The sequence below is a fragment of the Leucopleurus acutus genome, assembly GCF_964270905.1.
Source record: "Leucopleurus acutus genome assembly, chromosome: 16".
In the NCBI taxonomy this organism is placed as follows: domain Eukaryota; kingdom Metazoa; phylum Chordata; class Mammalia; order Artiodactyla; family Delphinidae; genus Leucopleurus; species Leucopleurus acutus.
Genome location: NC_139158.1, coordinates 21,913,950 through 21,926,598, shown reverse-complemented (window position 1 = coordinate 21,926,598; position 12,649 = coordinate 21,913,950). Strand labels below are relative to the sequence as shown.

Below are 12,649 nucleotides of genomic sequence, written 5' to 3'. Positions count from 1 at the left end.
GCTAGATGACTCCCCCACCAAAATCTTCCTTTCCAACCCAGTGTACTAACTTGTTGGAAATATTAGCACCTGTGCCCATTCCTTTGGTGTAAATATTACCCCAACCTTATCTTTTAAGTGGAAATATCCCTGTGAAAGCTCTTTGATGAAGTCTCTGATGGCTTTGAACATTTTTCTCAGGGACTGAGAGATCTGGGCAGTACGAGGGTTATGTGTGCTCAAGAAGAGCACAGGGGTTAACGGGAATGAGGCTCTGTAGAAAAACCTCACCTACTGCCCAGTTTTGTCTCTGTCCAGCTCCAGCAGGACTAAAGAATGTCAGAGCAGGAAGAGACATGAAAATCACATCATGTTCTGTCTTATTCAGCCCTGTGTCCCTGGGGCCTGATATGCAGTAGGCATCAATAAGCACTTGTGGAGTGAAAGCATGAGTGAACCAGCTAATTCAAACAGATTCCAATCTGGGTTCTGAGGTCACCTGGAGGACCACTGAGGTAATGGAAATAATAAAAGTAATTAACATTTATTGAGGGCTTATTATGTGGTAGGTTGGTTTTAAGAGCTTTATGTACTTATTTCATCCTCCCAACATGGTGAGGAAGGTACTGGTATATCATTACTCCCATTTTACATGCAAGGAAACTGAGACAAAGAAATTAAGTTTATGATCATCTAGCTAATGGACCATAACAGCCATTGCAGAATTGGGACTTGTATCTGATTCTGACTCCAAAGCTCTCATCCATCATATGCTAGTGTTTCCTGCAGGTCTTCTATGTATAATTGTGCAGATTATATACTGCATAACTCTAGAAAGTACAATTCCCACTGTCGTGCACAAAAATAGCATTCCCTAGAGCATAAACTGCACAATTATTCCTGGTGGCCCAGGGCTCTCATTTATTCTCTAATACCTGCAAGTATGGCTTAGGACAACACACTATCTCTAGGATTAAATGACATAACTGTGTAAAGCACTTGACACAGTAAATACTTGGCCTATGGAAGGACTCAGAGATCTGTAGTTTTATTTTTTAAATTGCTTTTGTCGAGTATAGAGATTAACAGGCATCTGATCTAATTCTAAGAAACTGAAGTTATGCTGTCCAATACGTAGCCACTAACCCCTTGTAGCTATTGAGAACTTGAAATGCAACTAGTCCATATCAAAATGTGCTGTATAAAAGCACACCATGTTTCAAAGACTTAGTATGAAAACTGTAATGTAAAAGGTCACATTAACATTTTTATACTGATTACTTATTGAACTGATAGTGATTTTGATATGTTTGGTTAAATCTAGTCATACGGTTTATTTCACCTTTTTTATACTTTAAAAAATGTGGCTACTAGAAACTTTAAAATTATACATATGTTCATAGTATATTTCCACTGGGCAGCAGTGTCCTAGAGGCCAGCTTTGGTGCATATCAGTACAGTGTTACCTTGTTCCATCTTGTTTTACACCACAGTAGCAATAAAGTCTATGTCTCAAATACGGAGACTAGCCTTTCCTGTTTAAGTTCTGGGAAACGGTCAGAAATCTCGACACAACCGCCTCATGACCCCAGAAGATCCATTTTGTAGTCTTGAGAGCTACAGGTGGTTTAGCCTACAGAGCCCCCCTGCCGGAGCCAAACCTGTGCACAAGGATCTCCTGAGTTAGGCATTAGAACTGAGAATGCTTCCCCAAGCCTGGGGCTGTCACTGGGCGGGCTTGTTGTGTGACCTACAGTACAGGCAGAAATGGGCTCTGAGTCGGGGCAACCCTGAGGGTACCTTGTGGCCTTGTCCTTTCTGAGCTTATCTTCAACTATTTAGCCCATTGAGATTCCACTGTAGGTGCTCTTTACTCAGGAGCCACCTTACCTCTTGCCTATAGTTAAGTGGAATATAGCACATTCCATTCTTATCTACAGCTCACTGCCCCCTACTGTCCACTCCCTCTCTCTGACCTGATATTTCTTGCCCCCTTTTCACACATCAAGGCTGAGTCAAAAACACCTAGATTCCAATTCTCTTCCCCACCCCTCACTGGCCACGTGACAATTTATTGTCCCTACTTCAAAGGGTTGTTGGGAGGATGAAATGAGAGAATCCGCATAAAGTATATAACAGTACCCAGTACAAAGTTGGTACTCCATACACTTTAGCTATTATTGTTATTATTATTTTAATTCCAGGGAATTTTTCCCCCAATCTGTCCATCTAAGGGGCCTATAAATGAGAATTATTAATGTCTAGGAATGGTTGGGATTTTTAAAGTGCCCCTGTGTGAGAATGCTGTCATCACAGGGGGAGCACCAGATGGAGGGGATGGCTTTCTGAGCACCCCTAGAGCACTGCTTAAATGCCATTGATGAGAACGCTTTCTAAAATGTCATCTCATGGAGAGACCTAGCACTGCTGGAGGGCACCTGTCTACCTAACTCTCTAAATGGTCAAAGCTCTAGTCAGGCTAGCTCCCCAGGGAGAGGCACCCTATGAGTACCAAGTGAGGGCAGCTGCCGCTGTGCAGATCCCTCTGCTGGGGCAGCTCAAGACCCCAAGTCTACCAGATGACCTTTGCTCTGACTTCTTTCCATCTTTGCTTAAGTCTTTAAGCAAATTTCAAGGCTTTCTGGGAAATTGAAAGCAGCTCCTCTCTACAGAAAAATCTTGAATCTCTCATGTACCAAGATCTCTGCTGTCCCAGGGAGATCAAAATACTCCTAACGGTTATGCTCTCAGACTGAGTCCTTCTAGAGACAATGTCCTCAGTCTTGTGCATGGTTCCCAGGGAGAGAATTTCAGGCCCAGTCAGAGAGCAATTTGCCTACGGAGAGCCAGTCTCTTCTTCACCTCCACAAAGAGCAATTCCCTGGTAGAAGATGTTTCAAGGCCATTGCTAGCTCTTGAATGTGACAATTATTTTAGAAACACAGTGAGTTTTCTTTCTTCTGTTTAGTATCATACTACATTTATCACCCTCACATTTGGTTGCTTATAAAAATCCCATCATTTTTAGGGAGAATATTTATTATCCTCATTTATAGACCCAAAGGGCTGAAAAAAGAGGGCAAAATTACTTCTGAATATAGCCTGCTGGTTGAGGAAGCTGAAGTAGGAATCATCTGGCATTGTTAGGAGCCCCCAGGGATAAATGTGACTTTCTCTTTTGTGTAGCCTAGGTTAAGGAACAAATACAGGCCCCTCCCATTGTAATGTAACACCCTAATCACCTTTTAGGACACTGAACAGCCATTTGCTTAGGAAAGCAGATTAGGAGAGCCTTTGTAGCCACTGGCTGGAACAATACTCAACCACCAGCAATGGGGTCCCCAAAGAAAAGGATCGGCCTGTTTATGTGGCGAGGCAGGAAGTTACTCCCTTCCTTCAAAAGGCTATCACCCCCTTTACTACTCCCTTGGCCTCAAGTAGATTCTCCTTTTAGAAAGAAGAAGCTTGACCCGTTAATGGTTTCTGCCTTCCAAAGGGCTACCAGGACCAGGGCTGGGCTGGGCTGGGCTGGCTGGGGGTGGGCGGTGACAGGGACCTGCTGCCAGTGCCGGTCTTTCACTCCTGGGTTGCAGGAAATGCTGAGGATAGGGATGTGCTGCTTGAATTTATCAATCTTGATTTTCAAATTCTCTGCTAAGCGCCTGGGTGCAGGCACGTCAGCTAAGGTCTTGGTCAATTTATATATCGTCCTCCACATATTCCCTATTTGCTCCGCGATTTCCTCAGCATTCAGTAACAAGAGGGGTCCTGAAATAGAAAAGATGGGGTTAGGGAAAGGTCAGATCACCAAGTAGTGTTAGTCACATGTACCTTTAATTCCCTGAATTTAGAATTGTGTCTACGGTATGGATATTGGAACAAGCACAGGCTTTACAGCTGGGTCTGAAACCTCTACTTAGCCAGTGAAGCCTTGGGGATACTGACCGAACTTTTCTAAGCCTCAGCAGTCTCACCTGTGACACAGGGGTAATACTGGATACCTTGGAGGGTGACTGTAAAAACTACATGAGATAAGGAAAGTGGCTAACATATTGCCTGGCATACAATGCAAGAGTAGTTAGGGAATCAATTGTTAGTATAAGTTATAGATGCTATTATAGAAGTACCAAAAGGTGCTTCACAAATGCTGTGAAATATTAACAACTGGGGAATGTGGATGAATAGGGACATAGGAGTTAACTGTACAGTTCTGACAGCTTTTATGTAAGTTTGAAATTATTTAAAAATAGATTATCTTTGGGCTTCCCTGGTGGCGCAGTGGTTGAGAGTCCGCCTGCCAGTGCAGGGGACACGGGTTCGTGCCCCGGTCCGGAAAGATCCCACGTGCCGCGGAGCGGCTGGGCCCGTGAGCCATGGCCGCTGAGCCTGCGCGTCCGGAGCCTGTGCTCCGCAACGGGAGAGGCCACAACAGTGAGAGGCCCGCAAACCGCAAAAAAAAAAAAAAAAAAAAAAAAATAGATTATCTTTAAAACAGAAAATGACACCTCATTTATAAAAAAAAAAAAAAACTTCACCAAAACATTAATTCTCTTCTCCTCCTTTTCTTTTACAGGTATCTTTTAGCATTTGGGTTTTCACATTCAGTCTTTCCACGCTGCTGCTTCCTTCCCCTTTGTTATTTCAAATTAGTATTAACTCTTGCATGATGATGTTGCTAATTAACTCAAAAACGCTTTTCTTTCAGGGCTGCCAAGACTAAAAATAGATTCATTCATATAGCTTCATTAATTAATAACATGCTTTACCAACCTAACATTTTTTGTTAAGTAATCAAATATTAAAATTTTTTAAAAAGAAAAGAAGGGCTTCCCTGGTGGCGCAGTGGTTGAGAGTCCACCTGCCGGTGCAGGGGACACGGGTTCGTGCCCCGGTCCGGGAGGATCCCATATGCTACGGAGCGGCTGGGCCCGTGAGCCATGGCCGCTGAGCCTGCGCGTCTGGAGCCTGTGCTCCGCAACGGGAGAGGCCACAGCAGTGAGGGGCCCGCATACCGCAAAAAAAAAAAAAGAAGAAAAGAAATATGTATGACTTCCATACAATATATAAAAAGAATAATACACCATGTCCACGTGGGGTTTATTGGCGGAATGCAAGGTTGATTTAATATTTGAAAATCAAGCAATGTAATATAGTCGAAAGAAGGAAAATCACATAATGTAAATTGATGCAGCAAAAGCATCTCACGAAATCCAATATCCATTCATGATAAAAATCTATAAACAAACTAGGAATACAAGAGAACTTCCTCAGTCTGATAAAGGGCACCCTATAAAAACCTACACTGACATTACATTTTTGTATGTGTTAAATATGTACAGCTTTTTATATGCTAATCATACAAAAAAAGTGGTTTAAAAAAATAAAAGCAAAAAACCCATTATACTTAATGGTGAAAGATGGAATACTTTCTCCCTAAGATCAGAAACAAGGCAAGGATTTTTATTCTCATAACTCAATTAAGAGAAAGACAGCTGGAAAAATCCCAAAATACTTGGAAATTAAGCTACATACTTCTTAATAACACATGCGTCAAAGAAGAAATATCAAGAGAAATTAAAAAATATTTTGAGCTAAATGAAAATAAAAATTAACATCAAAAGCTGTGGGATGTCACAGCCAATATAATACTCAATGGTGAAAAGCTGAAAGCATTCCTGCTAAAATCCAGAAGACAAAGATGCCCACTCTCATCACTTCTATTCAACATAGTATTGGAAGTCCTAGGCACAGGAATCAGACAAGAAAAAGAAATAAAAGGTATCCAGACTGGAAGCAAAGAGGTAAAATTGTCATTGTATGCAGATGACATGACACTCTATGTAGAAAACCCTGAGGATTCCACTCAAAAACTACTAGAACTGATAAACGAATGCAGCAAGGTAGCAGGATGCAAGAATAACATACAGAAATTGGTTGCATTTCTTTACACTAACAATGAAATATCAGCAAGGGAGTGTAAAAAAAAAAATCCCTTTTAAAATCGCATCCAAAAAAATAAAATACAGTAAGTCCCCTACATACAAACCTTCAAGTTGCGAACTTTCAAAGATGCAAATGTGCATTTGCATGTCCAATCACGTAAGTCAGTTCACGTGTCTGGCATATATTGTCACGTGCGTGCATCTTCTACAAGTGGTTGTGCTTTTGTGTACCTTACTGTACAGTACTGTAGAGAGTAGAGTAGTACAGTATCACTGGATCATTTTTTCAAGTGGGTAGATAGAACTGAATCCAGCAAGGAACCAGAACCTGTGCCATCAGCGTCAGGCGTGAGTGACATTGCAGCCTGCCCTCCACCTCCTATTGCTGAGGATCCTTCAGCTCTACCATCTCCCACCTCCTCTCCCTCCTCCAGTCAGTAACTCTTCTTGCCTGTTCAGTCAGTGCCAGCGCCTGTATGCCAGCTGTTGTACTGTACTACTGTACTTTTCAAGGTACTGTACTGTAAGATTTAAAATGTTTTCTTTGTTTTTTGTGTTTGTTTGTTATGTATTATTTGTGTGACAAGTATTATAAACCTATTACAGTACAGTACTATGTAGCCGATTGTGTTAGTTGGGTACTTAGGCTAACTTTGTTGGACTTACGAACAAATTGGATTTACGAACGAGCTCTCAGAACACAGCTCGTTCATATGTAGGGGACTTACTGTATGTAGGAATAAACCTGAGCAAGGAGGTGAGAGACTGAGAACTATAGAACATTAATAAAGGAAACTGAAGATGATTCAAAGAAATGGAAAGATGTCCCATGCTCTTAGACTGGAAGAATTAATACTGTTAAAATGGCCATACTACCCAAAGCAATCTATACATTTAATGTGATCCCTATCAAATTACCCATGACTTTTTTCACAGAACTAGAACAAATAATCCTAAAATTTATATAGAACCATAAAAGACCCAGAATTGCCAAAGCAATCCTGAGGAAAAGAACAAAGCAAGCGGCATAATCCTCCCAGACTTCAGACAATACTACAAAGCTGCAGTAATGAAAACAGCGTGATTATTGGCACAGAAACAGACATATGGAATGGAACAGAATAGACGGCCCAAAAATAAACCCGCACACCTACAGTTAATTAATCTTCAACAAAGGAGGCAAGAATATACAATGGAAAAAAAGACAGTCACTTCAGCAAGTGGTGTTGGGAAAGTTGGACAGCCACATGTAAATCAATGAAGTTAGAACACACCCTTACACCATACACAAAAATAAACTCAAAATGGATTAAAGGCTTAATATAAGACAAGACACCATAAAACTCCTAGAAGAGAACATAGGCAAAACATTCTCTGACAGAAATCGTACCAATATTTTCTTAGGTCAGTCTCCAAAGGCAATAGAAATAAAAGCAAAAATAAACAAGTGGGACCTAATCAAACTCATAAGCTTTTGTATAGCAAGGGAAACCATAAACAACATGAATGACTGACAAGGGCTTAATTTCCAAAACATACAAACAGCTCATACAACTGAAAAACAAAAAACCAGGGCTTCCCTGGTGGCTCAGTGGTTGAGAGTCCTCCTGCCGATGCAGGGGATGCGGGTTCGTGCCCCGGTCTGGGAGGATCCCACATGCTGCGGAGTGGCTGGGCCTGTGAGCCATGGCCGCTGAGCCTGCGTGTCCGGAGCCTGTGCTCCGCAACGGGAGAGGCCACAACAGTGAGAGGCCCGTGTACCGCAAAAACCAAACAAACAAAAAACCAAACAACCCAATCAAAAAATGGGCAGAAGCACTAAATAGATATTTCTCCAAAGAAGACATACAGATGGCCGAAAAGCACATGAAAAGATGCTCAATACAGCTAATTATTAGAGGACTGCAAATCAAAACTACGATGAGGTACCACCTCACTGGTCAGAATGGCCATCATTAAAAAATCTACAAATAATAAATGCTGGAGAAAAGGGAACCCTCCTACATTGTTGGTGGGAATGTAAACTGGGGCAGCCACTATGGAAAACAGTACGGAGACTCCTCAAAAAACTAAAAGCAGAGTTGTCATATGATCCAGCAATCCCATTCCTGGGCATATATCCAGACAAAACTATAATTCAAAAAGATACATGCATGGCTTCCCTGGTGGCACAGTGGTTAAGAATCCACCTGCTGATGCAGAGGACACAGGTTCTAACCCTGGTCCAGGAAGATTTCACATGCTGTAGAGCAACAAAGCCTGTGCACCACAACTACTGAGCCTGTGCTCTAGAGGACATGAGCCACAACTACTGAGCCCATGTGCCACAACTACTGAAGCCTGCGTGCCTAGAGCCCATGCTCCGCAACAACAGAAACCACTGCAATGAGAAGGCTGCACACCGCGACAAAGAGTAACCCCCACTTGCTGCAACTAGGGAAAGCCCATGCACAGCAACGAAGACCCAAAGCAGCCAAAATAATTAATTGATTGATTAATTAATTTTAAAAAAGATACAGGTACCCCCATGTTCATAGCAGCAGCATTCACAATAGCCAAGACATGGAAAAAACCTAAATGTCCATCAACAGATGAATGGATAAAGAAGACGTGGTACATATACACAATGCAATATTATTCAGCCATAAAAAAGAATGAAATAATGCAATTTGCAGCAATATGGATGGACCTAGAGATTACCATAGTAAATGAAGTAAGTCAGAAAGAGAAAGACAAATACCACATGATATCACTTTTATGTAAAATCTAAAATATGACACAAATGAACTTATCTACAAAACAGAAACAGACTCACAGACATAGGGAACAGACTTGTGGTTGCTATGGGGGAGGGTGGTGAGGGAGGAATGGATTGGGAGTTTGGGATTAACAGATGCAAACTATTATACATAGAATAGATAAACAACAAGGTCCTACTGTATAGCACAGGGAATTATATACAATATCCTGTAATAAATCATAATGAAAAAGAATATGAAAAAGAATGTTATATATAACTGAATCATTTTGCTGTACAGCAGAAATTAATGTAACATTGTAAATCATCTATACACCAATAAAATAAATTTTTAAAAAGTTGTGGGATATAGGGAAAGAAGTATTTAGAGGGAAATTTATAGCATTGAATATATATATTAGAAAAGACCTAAAATCAATAATCTATGCTTCCATTTTAGGAAACTATTAAAAAAGAGCATATTAAATCCAAAGTAAGGGCTTCGCTGGTGGTGCAGTGGTTAAGAATCTGTCCGTCAGTGCAGGGGACACGGGTTCAAGTCCTGGTCTGGGAAGATCCCACATGTTGCAGAGCAACTAAGCCCATACGCCACAACTACTGAGCCTGCACTCTAGAGCCCACGAGCCACAACTACTAAAGCGCACGCACCTAGAGCCTGTGCTCCACAACAAGAGAAGCCACCACAATAAGAAGCCTGTGTACCACAACGAAAGAGTAGCCCCCACTCGCCGCAACTACAGAAAGCCCGCGCACAGCAACAAAGACCCAATGCAGCCAAAAATAAATAAATAAATAAATTTATTTTTAAAAAATAATAATAAAAAAATAATAAATCCAAAGTAAGCAGAAGAAAAGAAATAATAAAACGAAAACCTGGTTCTTTTCAAAGATCAATAAAATTGATAAATAGCTAGCTAGGCTAACAAAGAAAAAAGAAAAGACACAAATTACTGACATCAGAAATGAAAGAGGAGACATCATTGTACATCTCATGGACATTAAAAGGATAATAAAAGAAGACCATGAAATACTCTATGATCACAAATTTGATAACCTAGATTAAACAGACCAATTCCTTGAAAGATACAATTTGCAAAATTCACACAAGGAGAAACAATCTGAATTGGCCTATATTTATTTAAGAAATTGAATCAATAATTAATAACTTTCCAAAACAGAAAGCATCAGGCCCAGATGACGGTGAATTCTGCCAAACATTTAAGAAAGGAAAAATACCAATTTTTGTACAATCTCTTCCAGGAGACAGAAGAAGAAATACTTCCTAACTCATTCTATGAGGCCAGCACTATCCTAATACCAAAACCAGACAAAGACATTACAAGAAAAGAAAACTAAAGACCAATATCTCTCATGAACATAGATGCAAGAATCCTCAACAAAATGTTAGCAAATTGAATCCACCTATATATATATTATATATTAACATATATATATATATATATATATATATATATATATATATATATATATATATATATAATTATACACCACAGTCAATTGGGACTTATTCCTCACATGTAAAGTTGTTTCAATGTTTGAAAATCAATTAATATAATTCATCACATCAACAGGCAATTGAAGAAAAATCACATGATCATATCAATAGATTCAGAAAAAGCATCTGAAAAAATCCAATACCCATTCATAATAAAAACTCTCAGCAAATAAGGGATAGAGGAGAAATCCCTCAACTTGATAAAGAACATCAGAGGAGAAATCCCTCAACTTGATAAAGAACATCTACAAAAACCTACAGCTAATATCATACTTAATGGTAAGAAACTAGAATCTTTCCTGCTAAGATGAGGAACACAGCAAGAATGTCCCCTCTCACCACTCCTTTTTCAACAGCATTCTGTGGTAGTCCTAGATAATGCAACATGACAAGAATAGAAAATAAAAGGTATACAGACTGGGGAAGAAGACATAAAACTTTGTTTGCAGGTGACAGAATCACTTACATAGAAAATATGAAAGAACCAACAGCAAAAAGAAACCTCCTGAAACTAATTCAGTTATAGCAAGGTTGCAGTATACATGGTTAATACACAAAAGTTAATTGCTTTCCTATATATTATTAATGAACAGTGGATTTGAAATTAAAAACATATCCATTTACATTAGCACCCCCAAAATTGAAATACTTAGGTGTAAATCTGACAAAATATGTACAATGTCTATATAAGGAAAACTACAAAACTCTAATGAAAAAAATCAAGGAAGAAAATAAATGGAGAAAAATTTAATATTCATGGATAAGAAGATTCAATATTGTCAAGATGTCAGTTCTTTCCAACTTGATCTATAGATTCAACACAATCCCAACCAAAATCCCAACAAGTTTTTTTTTAGATACTGACAAACTGATTCTAAAGTTTATATGGAGACATAAAAGACCCAGAATAGCCAATATAATATTAAAGGAGAAAAATAAAGTTGGGGGACTGACACTATCCAGCTTCAAGACTTACCACATAGCTACAATAATCAAATGTGGTATTGACAAAAGAATAGACATATAGGTCAATGGAACAGAAGAGAGAGCCCAGAAATAAGATCCACAATAGTCGACTGATCTTTCACAAAGGAGCAAAGGCAATACAATGGAGAAATGAAACTTTCCAACAAATAGTTTTAGAACAACTGGATATCCACATGCAAAAAAATGAATGTAGAGGGACTTCCCTGGTGTCGCAGAGGTTGAGAATCTGCCTGCCAATGCAGGGGACACGGGTTCGATCCCTGGTCCGGGAGGATCCCACATGCCATGGAGCAACAAAGCCCGTGTGCCACAACTACTGAGCCTGTGCTCTAGGGCCCGCATGCTGCAACTACTGAGCCTGCACACCACAACTACTGAAGCCCACATGCCTAGAGCCTGTGCTCCACAACAAGAGAAGCCACTGCAATGAGAAGCCCGCACACTGCAATGAAGAGTAGCCCCCACTCGCCACAACTAGAGAAAGCCCGCATGCAGCAACGAAGACCCAATGCAGCCAAAAAAAAAAAAAAAAAAAAGAATGTAGATGGAGACTGTACATCCTTGACAAAAGTTAATCAAAAATTAATCAAAATGGATCATGGACTTAAATGTAAAATGCAAAACTATAAAACTTCTAGAAGATAACATAGCAGAAAAATCTAGATGACCTTGGGTTTGGTGATAAATTTTTAGATACAATGCTAAACCTAGGAAAGAAATGACAAACTAGACTTTATTAAAATTAAAAACTTCTGCTTTGTGAAAGACACTGTCAAAAGACTGAAAAGACAGGCCAAAGACTAGTAGAAAAAATTGCAAAAGACATATCTGATAAAGGATTGCTGTCCAAAATATATAAAGAACTCTTAAAACTCAACAGTAAGAAAACAAACTTAATTTAAAAATGGGCAAACCCCCTCCCCCAACCCTAACTGTTTTAGTATACACTAGCAATGACCAATTAGAAACTGAAATTTAAAAACATATAGCTCTATAAAAAGAAATACATATAAATTTAACAAAACACATATAGGATCTGTACGCTAAAACCTACAAAACATTGACAAAAAGAAGTCAAAGAAGAGCAAAATAATTAGATATACAACGTCCATGGATTGGATGATTCAATTAAAGATGTCAGTTCTTTCCAAATTGATTTAACACATTTCCAATCAAAATTCCAGCAGGTTTCTTGTATATATAAATAAGCTGATTCACAAATTTTATGTAAAAGATATAAAGACAAAGGCACTGTAACAGTCATAATATAACTTGAAAAAGAGATTGAAGTTATATGACAGTCTCAAAAAGACAAAACTATAGTAACAATGAAGAGATCAATAGTTGCCAGGTGTAGGGAGAGTGTGATTATGAAGGGGTACTACAAGGAAGTTTATTGAAGTCATGGAACTGTTCCATTTTCTGATTGTGGTGAATCAATATATATGTTAAAATTCATAGAACTGT

General features: G+C 39.3%; 1 protein-coding gene across 1 annotated transcript in view; it reads right to left on the bottom strand.

Annotated features, from left to right (window-relative positions):
- Window positions 1–12,649, bottom strand: part of DNAH3 (dynein axonemal heavy chain 3) — a gene marked incomplete at both ends in the record, with an annotated part of 188,647 nt that overhangs the window by 118,607 nt on the left and 57,391 nt on the right. Inside the window, one exon of the mRNA XM_082858163.1 lies at window positions 3,536–3,747. Within this exon, the coding sequence (XP_082714289.1) occupies window positions 3,536–3,747 (212 nt within the window). The remainder of the gene's footprint in view (window positions 1–3,535; window positions 3,748–12,649) is intronic.